The sequence below is a fragment of the Phacochoerus africanus genome, chromosome 15, assembly GCF_016906955.1.
Source record: "Phacochoerus africanus isolate WHEZ1 chromosome 15, ROS_Pafr_v1, whole genome shotgun sequence".
Classification (NCBI taxonomy): Eukaryota; Metazoa; Chordata; class Mammalia; order Artiodactyla; family Suidae; genus Phacochoerus; species Phacochoerus africanus.
In genome coordinates, this window is record NC_062558.1 from 29,996,353 (window position 1) to 30,014,124 (window position 17,772).

Consider the following 17,772-nt stretch of genomic DNA (forward strand, 5'->3'; position numbering starts at 1 on the left):
CCCCCTGCCAGCCTTCCTGACACATGACCGGCTCTCAGGCTGCCTGTCAGAGCAAGGGGTGCCAGGGCTAAGGCTGGCGTGGGTGTCTTCTTGGCCTGTGGTACCCCAGCATGGCTGAGCCCTTATCCCTTGTTCTTGCTCCTCAGAGGCCCCAGGGCCGCTCAGCCACACCCCCAGCGTCAGGCGCCTGTCCCTGCTTGCCCTTCCCCACCCAGTCCCCACCACCCCGGGCTCCTGCCCGCAGAGGGCCCCCCGCCTCCCCAACCTGGACATCAGAGAAGGTACTGGCATCACAGGCCCTCCACGCACACACGTCCTCCTCTAACTGGGGTCACTCTCCGTTTCCAGGCACATCTCACCAGCATGCCAGGCCCCGCTGAGGCCTAACAGGGAGCTGGAGGCTTGGGCTGGGAGCACTCAGACATCCAGGGAGGAGGCAGGAGCAGCTGGAGTTGGCTGGGGGGTGGTGGGAGCTGGACGGAGGCCGGGTGAGAACCAGGCTGCCTGTCAGGCAGGCTGCAGGCAGAGGGCAGGGGAGCCCTGACCCTAATCAGGTGCACCTCTTGGGTGCAGCCACCAGGGGGCTCCTGGCAAACCTCGTCTCTGGCATCCAGAGTGGGGGCTGGATTCACAGGCAGGCTCTTCTAACTGAAGGCTCTCACTTCACACTCAGCCTGCCAGATGCTGAGCACAGCAGGCCTTGCCTTGGGGCCCAGGAACTCAGACTCCACCTCCGTGAAGCCTCTCACAGTCTTGAGGCCTGAGGGACAGACAGGTCCAAGAAATGCTGGAAAGGGCAGAGATACCAGGGCAGGGGGTGGACAGGACCAGGGACTGGGAATCCTGCTTCCAACCTGGGCTTGTCCCAACCCCTCTAACTCCACATCCTCTCCGCTGAGCCGAAACCCCCCTGCCCCGCCCCCCAGGCGCTCTGGCTGCTTGCTGCTGTCCCGGCTGTCCTGTGCCTCCTCCCCCGCTCATCTGTCGCCCAGCCTGGGAGGAGGAGACTCGCTTTGGCTGCAGCCCTCTCTGGGCAGAGGAGGGTCTTGCCTTTGGGCTGAGTCCTTGAGGGGCTGAGTCCTGAGTCCCTGGAGCGGCCAGGTGACCCTCTGGGGCCCAGCCCAGTCACAGCCCCTCCTCCTGGCAGTTGCTGCAAAGTGGTGGGGCCAGAAACGGATCGACTATGCCCTGTACTGCCCCGATGCCCTGACGGCCTTCCCTACCGTGGCCCTGCCCCACCTCTTCCACGCCAGCTACTGGGAGTCGACGGATGTGGTCTCCTTCCTGCTGAGACAGGTACCCGGGGTCCCACTACCAGGCACACCCGCATCTCTCAGGAGGCCCCTGAGTGGCACCTGCTGACTTGGCCCCATTTCATAGCTGAGGACAGTGGGGGGCCCCAACTTCCCGGCCCCAGCAGAACCCACCACAGGCAGGCTGGAGGAAGCTGGGGGGATGTTGAGATGGAGTGAATGGATGTGCTCCTTCATGGGACAGGTGTGAATTCGGTGGGGCCAGAGGGTGGACTCTATTACAGTTGGACCCTCAGAGAGTTAGTCTGGCCCCTAGGGCTGCTGGCCTCTCCTCACTGGAATAGGAAGCCCCAGGTTTGAGGTCTCCCCCTGTCTCCTCCCAGGTCATGAGGCACGACAGTTCCAGCATCTTGGAGCTGGATGGCAAGGAGGTCTCGGTGTTCACCCCCTCGAAGCCAAGAGAGAAGTGGCAGCGCAAGAGGACCCATGTGAAGCTGCGGGTAAGGGGTCTTCTGGTGCCCAGGCCCCAGGGCTCTTGTCCTATTGTCCTATTGAAGAGCCCATTTTACCGATAAGGAAACTGAGTCTCAGAGAAGGGTGCTGTCTTAATCCTCACAGTCTAAGGCTGGAGCTGTTACCCCATTTGCAGACAGGGACCCTCACCAAAGCCACATAGCTCAGTGGCCAAGCTGGACTTGAATCCAGGCCCTTTGGCTTTGTGCCTGCCCTCACCCCCGCAACCCAGGCCCATGGGGAGCCTGAGAGGAGACCCCAGACGCCCCTCCATCCCCCACCCTGACCCAGCCTTGCTCCTCCTCCCCCAGAACGTGACAGCCAACCACCGGATCAATGACGCAGTCGCCAATGAGGATGGCCCCCAGGTCCTGACGGGCCGGTTCATGTACGGGCCCCTGGACATGGTCACCCTGACCGGGGAGAAGGTATAGGCGCAGGGAGCCCAAGGGAGCTCCTGCCTGGCCTCCCTCTGGCTGGGAGTTGGGAGTGGGGAGGCCCAAGGCACAACCTGCCTGTGACCAGCCTGCCTGGCCCCCAGGTGGATGTGCACATCATGATGCAGCCACCCTCAGGGGAGTGGCTGTACCTGGACACGCTGGTGACCAACAGCAGTGGGCGTGTCTCCTACACCATCCCCGAGACCCACCGCCTGGGCGTGGGCGTCTACCCCATCAAGATGGTGGTCAGGTAGGTGCTGCCGGGAGCGAGCAGGCCGGGCCGGCCTCATCTGGGGCGGGAGGAAGCGGCTCTGATGGGTTCTGATAGGCCGCCCCCTCCCAGGGGAGACCACACGTTTGCTGACAGCTACATCACCGTGCTGCCCAAGGGCACAGAGTTTGTGGTCTTCAGCATCGATGGCTCATTTGCCGCCAGTGTGTCCATCATGGGCAGCGACCCCAAAGTGCGGGCCGGGGCTGTGGACGTGGTGCGGTGAGTAGCCTGGAGCGGCCTGGTGGGCAGGCTGGGAAGCGGGAAGCTCTTGGAGGCCAGGTGGGGGAGGGCTTGGGTGCCAGAGCAGGGACACTTGGCAGGGACCCTGCAGCTTGGAGTCGGCAGCACTGCTTCCCAGCTGGTGCGGTTGATAGCTCAGTTCCCTCACCTGGAAGTGGGGCATCTTCTAGCAAGACCAGGTACACCTGCTGCAGAAGGCGTGGGTGGGGATCAGAGACCTGGGCCACGAGCACCACGTGGGGGCCACCGTCAGTGTTGTTGCTACGATTGGAGTGGGATCCAAGACGAGCTTCTTGGCAGCCCAAGTGGAGACTAGCTGGGCAAGGAGACAGGGAGGACAGTGCAGCTGTGGGACACCCAGACCTGCCTCTCGCCCCCAGGCACTGGCAGGACCTGGGCTACCTCATCATCTACGTGACGGGCCGACCTGACATGCAGAAGCAGCGGGTGGTGGCATGGCTGGCCCAACACAACTTCCCCCATGGCGTGGTGTCTTTCTGTGACGGCCTGGTGCATGACCCGCTGCGGCACAAGGCCAACTTCCTGAAGCTGCTAATCTCCGAGGTGGGTCCTGGGCAGAAGGGATCAGGGCGGGGTGAGGGTGGAAGGGCTGAGCCCATACCCACGCCGGTCTCGCCCACAGCTGCACTTGCGTGTGCACGCGGCCTACGGCTCCACCAAGGACGTGGCAGTCTACAGCTCCATCAGCCTGTCCCCCATGCAGATCTACATCGTGGGCCGGCCCACCAAGAAGCTGCAGCAGCAGTGCCAGGTGAGCCAGGTGGGCGCCGTGGTGGGCCATGCAGGCGGGCAGCCCGGGAGCCCTGGCCTGTGACCACGTCCCCCCGGTTGTCCTCCCCTGCAGTTCATCACTGATGGCTACGCAGCCCACCTGGCCCAGCTCAAGTACAACCACCGGGCGAGGCCGGCCCGCAACGCGGCCACCCGCATGGCACTGCGCAAGGGCAGCTTCGGCCTGCCAGGCCAGGGCGACTTCCTGCGCTCCCGGAACCACCTGCTCCGCACCATCTCGGCCCAGCCCAGCGGGCCTGGCCACCGGCATGAGCGGACGCAGAGCCAGGCGGACAGCGAGCAGCGGGGACAACGCAGCATGAGCATGGCGGCCGGCTGCTGGGGCCGCACCATGGCCGGCCGGCCCGAGCCAGGGGCCTCCACGGGCCCCAAGTAGGGCACCGTGAGTGAGGCGCTGTGGTCTCCATGGTGCTAGGCCAGGGTGGCCCGCCCTGCCAGGAGGCCTGGCCTGGGCATGCACGGTCGGCTGGGGCCAAGCTCGTCCCAGGCCTGGAGGAGGACATGGGCCGTGCAACACATGCCCTCCCAGCCCTGCCTCACGTCCTAGGGTCTACAGAGCTCCAGCTTGTCGTGGCAGCTGGCAGGACAACCAGCCCTGGGAAGACAGAGGGACCAGGACCCTGGAACGTGGACTGGCCCAGAAGGCACTCCTGGACGCTTGCCCTGTGTTGACCTCCCAGCATCCTGACACCAGGCTTGGGCACTTCCTGTCCACTAGCTCGCCCTGACCCCCCAGGTCCCCTCCCACTCGGTAGCAGCTCCAACGGGACAGCCTGCTTCTTGTTAACTCAAGTTACTCAACTGTTCAACCTCACTGGTTTTGCACTGATTTTTGAGAGCGGAGACCCATTCCCATCTCCTATGGCTACAGACTTCATGATGTGCATGAAAATTCAACGTTTGCTGATCCAGGACCTGTCGCCACACGGAAGGCTCCAGGACGGAGAATCCTTGTACAAGCAGGAGAGAAAGGCCATATTGTAATTTCTGCAGCTCCGCCTGGCCCACCAGCCCATGGCAGCCCCGGATCCCGGTCCCTTCCACCTGCCCCACCTGGAACCCAGTCCGGCTGTGGGCCTGGCGTTATCTCAGACCCCAGGCCCAGCCCAGGCCGTGAGGCCGGTGAAGCCCAGAAGTGGCTCCTGAGAAGCCCTGCCTCGGGCTGCAGGGCCTGGACAGGCCGCCCTCCTCTTCTGCTCCTCGCCTGCCATCAGCCAAGGCCCTGTGCCTCGGCCCTCCCTCCCGCGTTTCTACACCTTTCTACTTCTCTGATCTGATTTCTATGAGGTTTTTTTAAAATAAGCAATCCTTGGCTGCTTCCTTTTCTTAACTCTTTCAGTACCAAACGCAGCCCCTCCACAGGAAAACACCCAGCACTGTGACGGAGTCCAGCCTGGTTCTGGGTCCCAGGGCCTGCCCCTGCCCAGGCAGCGGGGCACGGGCTCCCCGCCTCACCTGACCCCGTGAATTCCCCAGAATTTCTACTCTGGGATGAGTGGGGTGCACACTTAGGTTTTTTTAATGCCAATTCCATTTTGATGCTGAATCTAAAAAGCCACAACTCGCTTAGTTAGCTTGAGGGCAGGCAGCCACAACTTCATTTCCCGCCTAGTAAGGACCATGCCATCCTGCGCACTGGGTCTGAGCAGCAGCAACCTTCCCTTCCCAGAACTGATGGCCATCTCAGCTGTGGCGCCTGGCTCCAGGCAGCCTCTCTGCTGCTCCACCCACCGGCTCCGAGAGCAGAGGAGCCTGCCGGGCCTCAGCCAGCCATCCAGTGACCAGGCTCCTTCTGTGAGAAGCTGCTGCCAACCTGGACATGGCCTCAGGGTCTTGTGGGCTGGGACAGGGAGGCGCACAGACAGATGTTAACACTTTCCCGTGTGTAGATATGTATAGCCAAAGGGTTGTGTAAATGTTCTGCAAAAGTGGGTCTGTACAGAGTGAGAGCTATTTATTTTGTGCAGAGAAAAACATCTGGAGGGATGGGACCTTCAGGGTTTATTCTTATTTAAGATGTAGCTTTTTGTTGTTGTTTCAGGCGTTATGTATAAAGCGACGATTATTTTATGGACCAAGTTTTAATGTAACTGTTGCAGTGAAAGTGCAATATCTAACCCCCTGCTCCCAGCGGGACTCCCTCGGCCCGACAATCACAGCCCCGGTGAGGGGCCCCGTGGCCAGTGCCTCCTCCTCTGTAGGTCCCACCTCACCCCATCTCGCCTGTCACCTTGGTGACCGTCTGTCACCTCGGTGACCAGCCATCCAGAGGAGCACCTGGAAGAGTCTTGACCCGCCTGCAATAAAGGCCAGGAGGCCTCCTGGTCCTGGGAGGCCTTGTGGGCAGTGGGCTCGGCCTCTCCCAGCGGGAGGCTCCCCCACGGCTCCGACCTCCCAGCCTGCCTGCCTACCCAGCCGCCGGCCATGCCAAGGACAACAGCAATAGTCCCTTGGGCCTCTCCCAGCGGCCCTTAGCCATAGATGGTGAGGTGGGCAGCCCGCCCTCCCCGTTGACGTCTCTCTATATCCAGGTCTGCTTTCTGCTTCCTTTAAGATTCCTTTTGGCACATTATCCTCTTAAGGAAGCACCAGTTTTTTTGGAAACTAAGAGAGGGAGGACAGAGTCCTTTAAAAATACCAAAAAATGTTTACAGCATTGGGTGCTGAGCTGCAGGGCTCAGGCCCGACCAGTCGTAACCAAAGGGTGAGGCAGGCCTCGCTGACTGCCACCCCACCCCAGGCCTGTTAGAGTAGAAGCCTTAGTCCCTCTCCCACCCCACCCTACCCCAGGACTGAGCCCGCCTCCCCAGATCCAACCACCTGCCTTCTCTTTGATTTCTAAAGAGGGATTCAGCAGAGACCCCCCACGCTCCCTTCCCAGCTCGGTCTGAGCTGCCCGCCTGCCGCGTCGCAGTCTGCGTGTCTTGGCCCTCCGTCTGTCTGTCTGGGCCATGTGTGAGCAGTGTCCTGACTCGCCCCACCCCCCCGCCCTTGCTGTCCCTGCTCCATCGGGCCTGAGTGTGCTCTGTGTACAGTGTTGTTGTCTGTTACACCAATTAAAGAAGCAGGAAGGCTTCCTTGTGGATCTCAGTACCGCGCCGGCAACCAGAGCCCAGGTGTGGGTCAGGGTGTGGATGGGGGTGGGGGCTGCGATGGTGGCCCAGGCTGTCCACCCAGTATATGGTGCCAGCTATGCTCACAGTAATATCAGTGACTCAGTGGGCCCTACCTAGGCCAGGCCCCCTTCTAATCCCTTCCTAGGTGTGAACTCAGTCTGTCCTCATAGCACCCCGGTGAGGGAGGGGGGTGCCGTCAGCCTCTGCCTCACAGAGGATACAGCTGGGCCCAGACTCCTCCCAGGACTCTCAGCTGCTGTCATCCACAGAATGGACAGTGAGGGCAACAGGTTCTCTCCAGATCTAAGGAAAATCCAGTTTAGAGCCCAGTCTCTGGGTTTGGGATTCAGCTGGGAGTCAGGGGTGGGGGTCTGGTCCAGACAGGCCAATCTGAGGGCAAGGAGGACAAAGGTGGCTGGTGTGGCCTATGCTTTCCCCCAAAGCTCCTGGAGCCCTTATTTTTGCTCTGGAAGCCAGGTTGCACCCTTCCCTCCCTCTCAGCACAAAAAGCAACAGCACAAAGGAATTCTCCAACCAGGGAACGTTTAATATCTGGGAAGTTGCGCTCTTTGGGAAGATGGGAGAGCTGACTAGGCCAGTGACTCTGCCCTCCACCCCCTGCATCTGAGAGGAGGCTGGGCCAGAGGTCGGTCTGCAGGTGAAAGGCAAATAGCACCCATTGAGCTCCTGCTGCCCTCCCTGAGGCCAGCCTCCAGGCCATGCTACCAACACTGTCCGAAGACTCTGGCGGGGGGGACCTCAGGGCAGCAGCCCTGCCCGCATCTGGAAGGCCAGACCATCCCCTCGGGTGGCTTGCTGGGAAGAGAGCACACAGGAGGGGACACATGAGCAGCGGAGCTGGGGGTGGGCCTAGGCAAAGGGACGACACCCACCTTGTTGATCTCTCGGTGTCGTTCCTTGGTTACGATCTCCTCTAAGACCTCACCATCTCCCTTAATGAGCCTGGAGGGGGGAGGGGCGGGGCAGGCTGAGTCTCTAACTTAAGAGGCCAGGGCAACAGAAGCAGAAGCACCTGGCAGAAGCAACAAACCTCAGGCCCCCACCACCTTGAGTGGGTGGAGCCAGGCCACGCCCAACCTTGGGATAAAAGCAGCCTGGTAGGCTCTGCCATTAGACAGCGGCCCTTTGAAAACCCTTCTCAAGACCCTTCCAGCCCCTGCCATCATTTGCTCTGGGCAATGGGAAGGAATGGCCTGAGAAATTTCCACCAAGTGACTGTTTTTTCCCTCTCATCCTTGGCCTTTTTAGAGCAACAGCAGCTACCGCCCCCCTCCTGAGAGTGCTGGTCTGGAGCCAGTGCCCAGTCGCAGCTGTGGGGCCAGGCTTCCCACCTGGTGCGTCCTGTCTCAGGGTCAACCACCTTGCGGATGACGCTCTGCCGGGCATCCCACTCTTCCTTGGTCATGGGCTTCATGGCCTGGATGCGGGACTTCTGCTCATCTGTCAGGACTGGAAGATGAGATGGCAGGGAGGTGGGGGAGCCCTCAGGGAAGGGACCCTCCTTCCCCCGCCTCCCACACTACGGGCAGCACAGTACCTGGGCCATCCTCTTCCTCCTCGGCTGCTCTGTGCCACTGGTCCAGCGAAGGTCCAGGCAGAGCCTCAGCTTGCTGCACCTTGGCCTTCTCCTTGCTTCTCTTCTTCAGCTTCTTCTTCCTTTTCTTCTTCTTCTTCCTCTTCTTGTCCTTGTGCTTCCCCCGCTTCTTCCGGCCATCGCTGGAGGAAGAGGAGGAGGACGAGGAGGAAGAGGAGCTAGAAGAACTGGAAGAAGAGGAGGAAGAGCTGGATCGTGGTCTCCTCCGGGCCTTGTGTTTGCTTCTCTCTGTGATGCATGGAGAAGGTGAGGCTGGAAGGCCAGGAGGGGAAGAAGTAAACCTTCGTCCCCTTGCTCTGGCCTGTAGCAGGCTCAGGCTGACCCCAGAGGCATGAAGCCCTCGGGCAGGGCTTTCCAGAAAAGGGATCAGCACCCTGTGGAGAGGCACTTTCTGGGCTGCCAAGTCACTGACCACCCAGGAGCAGGGCAACCAGCCCCCACATCTCCCGCCCAGCTGCACCAAAGATATGATTAAGTGCTCCTTTCACTCAGTATTCAATGGGCTGGTCCAGCCCCTGGATTCTGAGCATCCTTCAATCCAGATACCCAGGATCTACACTCTGGGTCCTCCTTTGAATAGTGCTCTCTGCAATTTTCCCAAAGCCAGTCGGGAAAAGCCCGCCCAGCTGCCTGCAACTTCCTCCATGAAGTTCCCTCACCCCTTTCCCATTCCCTCTGATCCTCACCCTCCGCCCCAGAGGAGGTAGTGCTGGCTTTGCGGCTTTGGGATCTAGAAGCCGAGCAGCTCCTGGGAGCGTCCTTACTGCTCTTCTTCCTTTTCTTTTCCGACCCTCTGCCCCGGGACCGGCTGCGACTCCTCGAGCGCTTGCGAGAGCCGACGTGAGCCATAGCGCCGCGGGCTGGAGGCGGGGAGACGCGCTTAAACTGGGGGTCCCTGGGCCGGTCCGCAGACTGGGTTCCAAGAGCGGCTCTACTCAGAACCTGGTCCTCTAGGGATCGATACCCGTCACCACCCGGGGCAGGGATATGAGGGGATCTACGCAATCGCACAACCCGCACCCGCCCCTCGCCCCCAGGTATCCCAGGTTCTCGGCGGGCTCCTGGATTCTCCGCTGCGGCCTCTTTAAGGGCCCGCCCCCGCCCGGACGCTCCACGCCTGCGCGATCCAGTTCAGGAGCCCTAGGAACGGCAGTGTTCCTCAGCTGCCAGGTGAGTTCTTTATCCCTTTCCGCGTACTCCTACCCTCCACCCCGCGCCCTTCGCGGCCTTGCCGCCTTAAAGAAAGTCTCCGAAGCTGCTCCGCTCCCGCCTCAACCGTCCATTTGGCCGGACCACCAGCCCTGCACCGCGCCTTAGAGTAAGGAAGTGGCTGCTGGGTGACTTCCGGTCTGGGGGTGCTGCTCGGGAGGCAGTCCGACTGCGAAGCGAGGCGCGGTTGCCTTTAGTTCTGAAGCCCCAGGTTCCGTTTCTGTGGCAGCCCAAAAAACGGAACCTGGCGCGATCACCACAGGAGAGGCGAGTTGGAGCTCCGAGACGAGAGACCTGCTCTCCAGCCTGGCGCCAGTCCTGGAGCTTGCAGGCCTTTTGCTGCAGCTGCTCTTTCGGCGAGCCTGCAGCACCTCCAGACTCCCTTGCGCCCCAGGGAAGAAGACCCTACTGCGCGCCGCTTTTCCTTTCTGGATTGTCTTCGGATGTGTCCACTGCAACGCGCTGCGAGCTCCAGAGCTTTGGTCTTTCCATCGTCCCCACCCAGTATACAGAAATCGCAAACTCAAACGTCCATAAGGACCAGAGGGATCATGGCAGTGAATGAAGGGACCCTGTGATCAAGACCACCACAGGCCTGTCTAGAGTGGGGACAGCTGAGACCCTGCTGATTGCTGCAGTACGGATTGGGGCCTGGTGTTCCCAGATCTTCCCACTCCCTTAAGAAGTCAGAACTCAAGATTTCAACATAGCTACATGCCTCATCCAGTCTTGGGGCCAAGTTGCAAACTCTTCAGTAGTGATGATAGCAGCAGACACAGGGCTGTTAAAAATCACTTTATAAACATGAAGCCCCAGAACAACTCTAGGCCATACTCACCAGGTGAGGAAAGTAAAGCACAGAGAGGTCACACAGCTTACCCACAGTCACAGGTGGAAGTGATCAAATCAGAATTAGAACCCAGGCAGTCTGGCTCCAGAGTCCCTGCTTTTAATCCCTCTGCAGTAACCCCTCTGTACCATCCAGAAGATGTCTTAGGTGGCTGGCCCAAATCCTCTTTGTAGACAGGTGTACTCGCCCCAAGCCGTGGTATTTGCTGCTGACACCTCACACCTGTGCCCTTCTCTGAACGACTCCCTTGGCCACTGGAGATGGATGTCTGGGAAGTTACTCACCCCCTCCCTACCCTGAAATACCTTAAAGCCAGTTAACTGATGTTGGGGGCAAACTGTGGTACCATTCATGCTGCAAAGAGCCTATAAGATTGGGCTGAAGCTGGATCCTTCTTGAAACCACATTTGGCCCAGCTGCTTCTGCCCTATCCTGGTTCCCCTTCTCCTGAGAGTATTCCCTCCTTAAACCACTTGCACAGGAATCCCCATCTCAGGCTCTGGTTCTAACAAGCCCAACCTAAGGGAGTTCCTGTTGTGGTGCAAAATGGGATCAGCAGCATCTCTGCAGTGCCAGGACACAGGTTCAATCCCCGACCCGGCACAGATCTGGCATTGCCACAGCTGCGGCATAGGTTGCAACTGCAGCTTGGATCTGATCCCTGGCCTGGGAACTCCATATGCTTAGGGGTGGCAAAAACAAACAAACAAAACCCTGACCTAAGCCAGCCTGTCTACTGAAAGAATGACCCAGAAGCCTGCACATCCTTTTGATCCAAGAAGTACTGAGGGTTGCAGGGTGTTTATTTCTGCTGGATCCAACCAGGCTCAGGTCAGCGCACACAAGTCCACTGTGGCAGGCTCCTCGCGAGTGAAGCCATCGCCGAAGCCCTCGTCGTCCACCAGTTGGGGCTTGCGGCAGCACATGGGGCAGAGGCGGTTGCGCACAGCAGAGGCCCGGAGCCAGACAACCAGGTTCCAGCGCTCACCGGTGCCCAGGGGCCTGGCCCCGTGCAGCTGGCCCCCCCGATGCAGGATGCCCTGGCCCACCACGTGCTCCACCTCCAGCGGATGGGCCAGGGCTGAAGGCACCTGCAGACAGCTGGGCTTAGGCCTGGGCACTCCCTGAGGCCCTGGCCCCTGCCCCACGGATCACACACACTAACCTGGAAGAGGCCTCCAAAGTATAAGGCGCCCCCTGTGAAGGCCTTGCCCAGGGACACGTTGAGGGTGAGCTCGGCATTATCATAGTGGCAACCCAGCTCTCGGTCCTGGCCTGGTGCATATTTGACCACGAAGGCACGGTGGCTGTCCAGCCAGCCCCCACCACAGTCTGGGTACAGCAGGGCCATCAGTGGCTGCAGGAAGCGCTCCCGCAGTGGTGTCACCAGCGGTTCATCCAGGCCCAGCTCGTAGAGCAACACCTGGAAGGGGGGTCCCGGGGTCAGCGGGGAAACCAATGGGGCCCCACCGTGGGTCCATGAGGGAGTCCCTTACGGGGGACGGTGCTCAGTGCTTTGCAGACATCAACTTACTTAACTTCATAATAATGTGGCCATGATCTTGCTTTACAGACAGGGAGACCAAGGCTTGGAGAGTCTGCAGCGCTGAGGAGACCTCTGACCAGACTGATGTCCCCACCTCCACCTCCCCAGGCCCACCAGCTGGAGCCTCACCCACCCCATAGTTGTTCATGGTGTTGGGTCTTCCCTTGGGCAAGTCTGACTGCTCGAAGTGCTCCAGCTCCTGCAGCAGCGCCTGGCAGAACAGCGCTGTGAACACTGGCAGCCGGTAGATACGCTTCTCCTCTGCAGAAGGAGGGGACAGCCGGTTGGTTGACCACGAGCTCAGTGTGGGTTTCAACCTCCCCATAATTTTTTCCCCTCCCCCAGCCTCGGTTGCCTCATCTATACAAGGAGGATGATGAGTGCTCACCTCTCAGGGCTATTGTGATGATCAAGGGACATAACACATGTGGCCAAGGAGCCCTATTCTTGGGCCCCCCATTTCCCTCAAAGCCTCATTCTGCCCTAAGGTCTAGCTTCTTTTTTTTTTCCTTTTTGCTTTTTCGGGTTGCACCCGAGGCATATAGAAGTTCCCAGGCTAGGGGTCAAATCAGAGCTGTAGCTGCTGGCCTATGCCACAGCCATGGCAATGCATGATCCAAGCCGCATCTGCGACCTACACATCTCATGGCAACACCAGATCCTTAACCCACTAAGCGGGTCCAGGGATTGAACCTGCACTCTCACGGATACTAGTGGGTTTGTAACCCGCTGAGCCACAGTGGAAACTCCTAGCCTCCAGATTTTGATCTGCATCCTGATGAAGCCCAGATGGGAAGGGACCAGCCCAAGGCCACCCAGCAGCCCAGCGATGGAGCCACGCCGGGACCACAGAGCCAGACTCAGGTTCCCTCTGCAGCCCCTCCTCTGATGAACCACTGAAGGCTGCCACCCAACTCAGGTGTCTCTGGGAGCCTCATTCCCCACACGGAAAGGCTGAGAGTCTGCTCTTTCTTGCTGGGTCCCAGTGAGGAGAGGCCAGGCTCAGAATGGAAATGCAAAGATTTCTTGCTCGGGGCTAGTGTGCCCCCCATACTTTGGGCCAATTCACAGCCCAGCTCCAGCCACACTCAGCCAGCCTCCACCCAGTGTCACCTGCTAAGGAGTGGGGGGCAATGAGGAAGAGGCTCGGACAGGGGTTTCATTCCACATTCCACCCCATGACCTCTTACAAGCACGGGCTCCATGAGGGGGTGACTTTTACATCTCTCCCCACAGTATCCCCCAGACCTAGGAAAACAGTAATCATAAGACTAGGAGACACTTGGGGTTCTCTGTGGATCAGTGGGTTAAGGATCCACTATTGTCATGGGTGCAGCTTAGGTTGCTCAATTCCCGACCCAAGAACTTCCACATGCCATGGGCTCAGCCAAAACAAAAGACTAGAAAATAATTTCTAAACCTGTGCTGAGCTCTTTATTCATTGTTTACCTCACTTAATCATCACCACACTTTTTGAGGTGAGTGTTATTATTGCTCCCATTTCACAGTTGAGGACACTGAGGCAGAGCGATGAAGGGACTTACAAGGGCTCCCTGGCCTGTGATCTCCTGCAGGGCTTAGCCTGTGGGAGGCCCGGGCAGGAGGAGTGATGAGGCATTCCTGAATTTGGTGTGGCTGTGCCTCTGCTCACAGGGGCTGTCCAGCAGCCCTGCTCCCCCAGCTCTGGGCCTGGCAGGTTCAAGAAACTTTACTCTTGCCCCCTCCTTCAGGTCTCAGGATAAGAACTGTCCCCCCCTGCCCCATTCCTGGCCCTATGATGGGTCCCTCACCATCCCTTGCTGATCCCTTACCCCACCCTTAACCGTCCCTTCGTTAACCTCTTCAGTCACCCCCATCAGTGTGCAGGATGGCCCAGGTCTCTCACAAGGCACTGAATAACTGTGTTGGATGAGTGAACGAATACAGATGCCTTGTTCCTGGCAGGTCTGTCCCGCTGGCCCTTCTTACTCCTGCTGGTTTGATTCTTGGAGGCAGATATGGTGGGTGAGGGACCAGCCCCCAACCCCTAATACTGCCAGGTGACAGGCCAAAACTTCACCTGACACTGTCTCCAGCCGCTGGAGAAGGCCCTTGAGGTCTGCGCCTGGTGACGTGCTGTACTCAGCTGCAGCCAGAAACTCGGGGGCCAGAGCCTCATCCTAGGGGTAGAACACACCAGCCATGGGGCAGACAGCCCCCTGGCCCAGATGCCTCCACCTCCTTCCAGTGACCGTCCCCTGTCTCGTACCTGCAGCAAGCTGTAGATATCAGGCCGAACGGGGTGGTAGGAACTTGCAATGAGGGCTTTCCTGGCAGCTGACTCCTGCCCCAGCCTCTGCCGCCGCTCCACTTCCTGCTCAAGCTGGGGTAACACAGGGTTTGGTTACCAGGATGGGACCTCCAGTTTCCCCCTACCACCCGGAGGCCACATTCCATCTAATAAGGAAACTGAGGCTCAGGAAGCCCAGGGCTGGGTGCCAAGTCTCCCTGTGCTCCTGACTCTACCAAGGTAAATGGCAGGTGCTAAGCTGTTAGCTGAAGGGGATTCCTTCCAGAAGGGGGCCTGTCCCACTCAGAGCTGCACCAGCCTGAGCCTGGCTGAGATGTGAGCCCCTTGATGCTCCTCAACCAGCTGAGCCCACCCAGGGAGGGGAACAGTGTCTTGGTCAAGTCTTGTGTTCCAGAGGCTGCAGAGGAAAAAAAAAAAAAAGGGGGGGGGGGAGTTCCCGTCATGGCTCAGTGGCTAACGAAACTGACTAGCATCCATGAGGACGCAGGTTCAATCCCTGGCCTTGCTTAGTGGTTTAAGGGTCCAGTGTTGCCAGGAGCTGTGGTGTAGTTTGCAGACATGGCTCAGATCCTGCGTTGCTGTGGCTCTGACGTAGGCCAGCAGCTACAGCTCCGATTTGACCCCTAGCCTGAGAACCTCCATATGCCTCGGGTGCGGCCCGAAAAAGACCAAAAAAAAAAAAAAAGCAGAGGCTGCAGAGAGCTGTCCTGGGAAGCTTCCAACCACTAACCCCTAGATTAGATGAGCGGGGGTAGCGGCAGAAGCAGGGTGGGGGTAGGGATCAGGAGCCAGGCAGCGCTGGGTGAGATCTCAACTCCACCTGCTGTAAAACCTTGGGCAGATGACTCCTCCCCTGGAGTCCAAGTTTCTTATTTCAAAAGAGCATGACAAAGACAACTTGGCATTTCCTGCTTTCTCTTTTTCTAATGCCAAGACCCGATGTTGTGGTGAGTGTGTACAGGAAAGGAAAAGGAGGAGGTCTAAGGAGCCCTTTAGGGATCTGGCCCTGGCAGACCTGGGGCCGGGAGACCCCTCAAACTGCTGACACAAGTCTAAAGAGGAAGGGCGAGGCTTAAGTGTGGAGGGGGCTGCCGAGAGTGGGGAGTGTTACCTCTCCTAACAGCTGCTGGAAGTCCTTGGCGCTGACACAGCCTCGACTGCGCAAGATCTGGGAGCAGAAAGACAAAGAGTGGGACGTTGTGACCTCGGGCAATTCACTTAACATCTCTGAGCCTCAGTTTCTCCTTAAAATGGAGATGAGAGCCCTCACCTCAGCAGGATCATTCTAAGAATGAAATGCAATAAGCATGTTCAGGACTGAGCAGAGTTCCCAGCTGCTCTTGGTAGTAACACTGACAGAATACTCAGAGCCAGGCCCTGCCTTAAACACTTTCCATGTGTGTTCATCGATTCTTTCGTCACGACAGTCTCACTAAAGAGATGACCATCATCCCCATTTAAGGCGGAAAAAAAAACTGAGGCACCTAGAGGTTAAGTCATTATTGTTATCAGATCCGGCGTGTCAAAGGCAAAGACTATGACACCAGGGACTGAGGTACCTCCTCCACCACCCCTTCCTCCCATTTATCCGCAGAGCCAATACAGGCCTCACCGGGCCGTAGTCCTGGCGCAGCTGCTGCTCGTTCCGAAAGCGCACGTGCAGCGCATAGCGCGCCACGTACAGGTTCTCAGAGCAGAAGCAAGCGCAGCGGCAGAAGCGCACAGGAGCCGCCGCGGTCCCCATGGTGAAGAGCCGCGAGCAGCCCCACCGGTTTCCGTAGGAGCACTTCCGGGTACGCCCCCAGCCGGGGGCGAGGAGTGTGGAACCAGCGGCCGAGGGTCGGTTCTAAATTCTCAAGTACAGAAAAGAACGAAGATTCCGCCCCAGAAAACTGCGATGCGAGAAGATGCTTCCGGGCCAGGATGGGTCTGGCGGCCTTAGTTGAGAGCACGCGGCTTTCTCGTGCCGCTCCACAGTTTCCCCACCGACGGAGGTGAGGATTAATCGTCCCACTTTACAGCCAGGAGGCCAACCTGAGTCACACCTTCCCAGGACGTGGAGAAGTAGAGACCCAGAATCCCCAGACTTGCTTAAGTGCTGCCTCCCTTTTCTGCTCGGAGCTTTTGGAGAGCCAGCCAACTCCACGAGGACAGAGCTCTGGGATCGGATCTCGTTTCCTCCCAACTGCTCTCCAGTTCTGTGCGTCTGAGCTTCAGATTGGCATTTATCCCGGGTCCCTGCCCGGCGCTTCTGTTGCCTCCGCCACTGTCTCTTAGGGTTCGCGGCTGGTCGCCCCAGTTAGTGTCTCTACGAAAACGCTCCGTCCCCACGAGACTTCCGGTGGCGCTCCAGATGGATTCTGGTTTGGCGGGCAATAGGGCGTGGTCGGTCACTGGCCCCACCCCGCGCAGCCAGGTTCAAATTGTGCGCAGCCGCCGAGTGAGATGGGTATGTTTCTGTGATATGGAGCGTGCACCCCAGCCGCGGAGAGAGCCGTCGTAGCACACACAAACCATACCGTGGTAACCCCATCATGGTCCAACATGCACCCTCAGGGCCCCGGTTTTCAAAGCCCGGGGAAGAATCTTGGGTGGCAATATTGCTAAGCTGGCAGAACTAAGGCCCTCGGCTGAGGAGGAAGTCTTGTCCCCTGGACTGACCCTTAATCCTTGCCCTAGAGTGCCTTCCTTGGCTCAGCATGGTGCGTGGATGGGGATAGGAAGGAAGAACGGGGCTTCAAGACTCCAGCTCTTAACCCCAGGTAAACAGTGTTCTACAGATGACTACTGTTGGCTGAACCTCCTCTCTATCGGACCTGAGCTAACAGATCTACCACCCCCCCCCCCATCTCCTTCCATCCCTACAGCAAACCTTTGAATTACGTGCTATTACATCGCCATGTTATAGATGCGGAAACTGAGACTCCGAGAGGTGCAGTGACCTGCTCCAGGTCACTCTCCAGTAAGGGACAAATATGGAGTCTGAACCCAACAGTCTCTCCTCTCAGTTCCCTGTTCCCCACACTAGGAATTCTCTGAGGATTAGGAGGGATTTTGAATTTTCTCTTTGAGCCTGTGGGCTCAAATGACTGCTTTCCTTTCCCCATGTATCCACACAGGCTCATGCTCACACACTCACCACACTCAAGCACACTCAGACACACTCTTACATGCTCACATAATTCATGCACAATCAAACATGGGCAGGAGTTCCCATAATGGCTCAGTGGAACCAAATCTGACTAGTATCCATGAGGACACAGGTTTCATTCCTGGCCTCGCTCAGTGGTTAAGGATGCGATGTTGCCATGAGCTGTGGTGTGGGTTTCAGACGTGGCTCGAATCTAGTATTACTGTGGCTGCAGCATAGGCCAGTGGCTACAGCTCCGATTCAAACTCTAGCTTGGGAACCTCCATATGCTGGGGGTGTAGCCCTAAAAAGACAAAAAACAAAACAAAAAAAAACCCACATATACCATCAACACACTCACCCTTACCCATACACACAACATTCCACGTATAGTCAACAGCCACACACTCTTATTCACACACCCCATATCTCACACTCATGCACATCCTCATACCTGTACTCACGGACACAGGCAGCACAGCC

The 17,772-nt window shown here is 58.5% G+C and overlaps 3 protein-coding genes across 15 annotated transcripts in view; 1 reads left to right on the forward strand and 2 right to left on the reverse strand.

Moving 5' to 3' along the window:
* PITPNM2 (phosphatidylinositol transfer protein membrane associated 2) overlaps window positions 1-5,607 on the forward strand; it is a 153,628-nt gene extending 148,021 nt beyond the window's left edge. For 4 of the 6 annotated variants that reach the window (XM_047760793.1, XM_047760797.1, XM_047760795.1 and 1 more), the window contains 9 exons: window positions 147-281; window positions 1,148-1,296; window positions 1,637-1,753; window positions 2,078-2,194; window positions 2,308-2,456; window positions 2,550-2,699; window positions 3,101-3,284; window positions 3,364-3,492; window positions 3,586-5,607. In XM_047760793.1, coding sequence (XP_047616749.1) covers window positions 147-281; window positions 1,148-1,296; window positions 1,637-1,753; window positions 2,078-2,194; window positions 2,308-2,456; window positions 2,550-2,699; window positions 3,101-3,284; window positions 3,364-3,492; window positions 3,586-3,909 — 1,454 coding nt within the window. In that variant the 3' untranslated portion in view covers window positions 3,910-5,607. The remainder of the gene's footprint in view (window positions 1-146; window positions 282-1,147; window positions 1,297-1,636; window positions 1,754-2,077; window positions 2,195-2,307; window positions 2,457-2,549; window positions 2,700-3,100; window positions 3,285-3,363; window positions 3,493-3,585) is intronic. The other 2 variants (XM_047760796.1, XM_047760798.1) reach the window with 1 other exon arrangement.
* A 1,568-nt stretch (window positions 5,608-7,175) lies between these two features.
* ARL6IP4 (ADP ribosylation factor like GTPase 6 interacting protein 4) lies at window positions 7,176-9,714 on the reverse strand. 7 transcript variants are annotated; one of them, XM_047760807.1, is made up of 6 exons: window positions 9,468-9,710; window positions 8,951-9,124; window positions 8,208-8,516; window positions 8,002-8,119; window positions 7,543-7,612; window positions 7,176-7,465 (listed from the first exon to the last, which is right to left on the reverse strand). In XM_047760807.1, the coding sequence occupies exons 2-6, from the start codon at window positions 9,111-9,113 to the stop codon at window positions 7,409-7,411; spliced, it is 717 nt and encodes a 238-aa protein (XP_047616763.1). In that variant the 5' UTR covers window positions 9,114-9,124; window positions 9,468-9,710; the 3' UTR covers window positions 7,176-7,408. The 7 variants fall into 7 exon arrangements, with proteins under 7 accessions (XP_047616763.1, XP_047616764.1, XP_047616760.1 ...); XM_047760808.1 differs by having other exon boundaries at window positions 8,208-8,492; window positions 9,468-9,705; XM_047760804.1 differs by having other exon boundaries at window positions 7,176-7,612; window positions 9,468-9,714.
* Window positions 9,715-10,255: 541 nt separating this feature from the next.
* Window positions 10,256-16,509, reverse strand: OGFOD2 (2-oxoglutarate and iron dependent oxygenase domain containing 2). 2 transcript variants are annotated; one of them, XM_047760802.1, is made up of 7 exons: window positions 15,772-16,509; window positions 15,271-15,327; window positions 14,118-14,231; window positions 13,929-14,028; window positions 12,003-12,130; window positions 11,489-11,746; window positions 10,256-11,414 (listed from the first exon to the last, which is right to left on the reverse strand). In XM_047760802.1, the coding sequence occupies exons 1-7, from the start codon at window positions 15,901-15,903 to the stop codon at window positions 11,151-11,153; spliced, it is 1,053 nt and encodes a 350-aa protein (XP_047616758.1). In that variant the 5' UTR covers window positions 15,904-16,509; the 3' UTR covers window positions 10,256-11,150. The 2 variants fall into 2 exon arrangements, with proteins under 2 accessions (XP_047616758.1, XP_047616757.1); XM_047760801.1 differs by having other exon boundaries at window positions 10,256-11,746; window positions 15,772-16,000.
* Window positions 16,510-17,772: the final 1,263 nt, after the last annotated feature.

What these genes read in the sequence shown, in the direction of transcription:
- ARL6IP4 (XM_047760804.1), bottom strand. Translation starts at nt 9,113, where the DNA reads ATGGCTCACGTCGGCTCTCGCAAGCGCTCGAGGAGTCGCAGCCGGTCC. An exon ending in TACCTCCTCTGGGGCGGAGG is followed by an intron (nt 8,517 to 8,950) that starts GTGAGGATCAGA and finishes CTGGCCTTCCAG; the next exon opens with CCTCACCTTCTCCATGCATC. An exon ending in GGAGGAAGAGGATGGCCCAG is followed by an intron (nt 8,120 to 8,207) that starts GTACTGTGCTGC and finishes CTCATCTTCCAG; the next exon opens with TCCTGACAGATGAGCAGAAG.
- OGFOD2 (XM_047760801.1), bottom strand. Translation starts at nt 15,903, where the DNA reads ATGGGGACCGCGGCGGCTCCTGTGCGCTTCTGCCGCTGCGCTTGCTTC. An exon ending in ATATCTACAGCTTGCTGCAG is followed by an intron (nt 14,029 to 14,117) that starts GTACGAGACAGG and finishes TTCTACCCCTAG; the next exon opens with GATGAGGCTCTGGCCCCCGA. An exon ending in ACACCATGAACAACTATGGG is followed by an intron (nt 11,747 to 12,002) that starts GTGGGTGAGGCT and finishes CCCCCCTTCCAG; the next exon opens with GTGTTGCTCTACGAGCTGGG.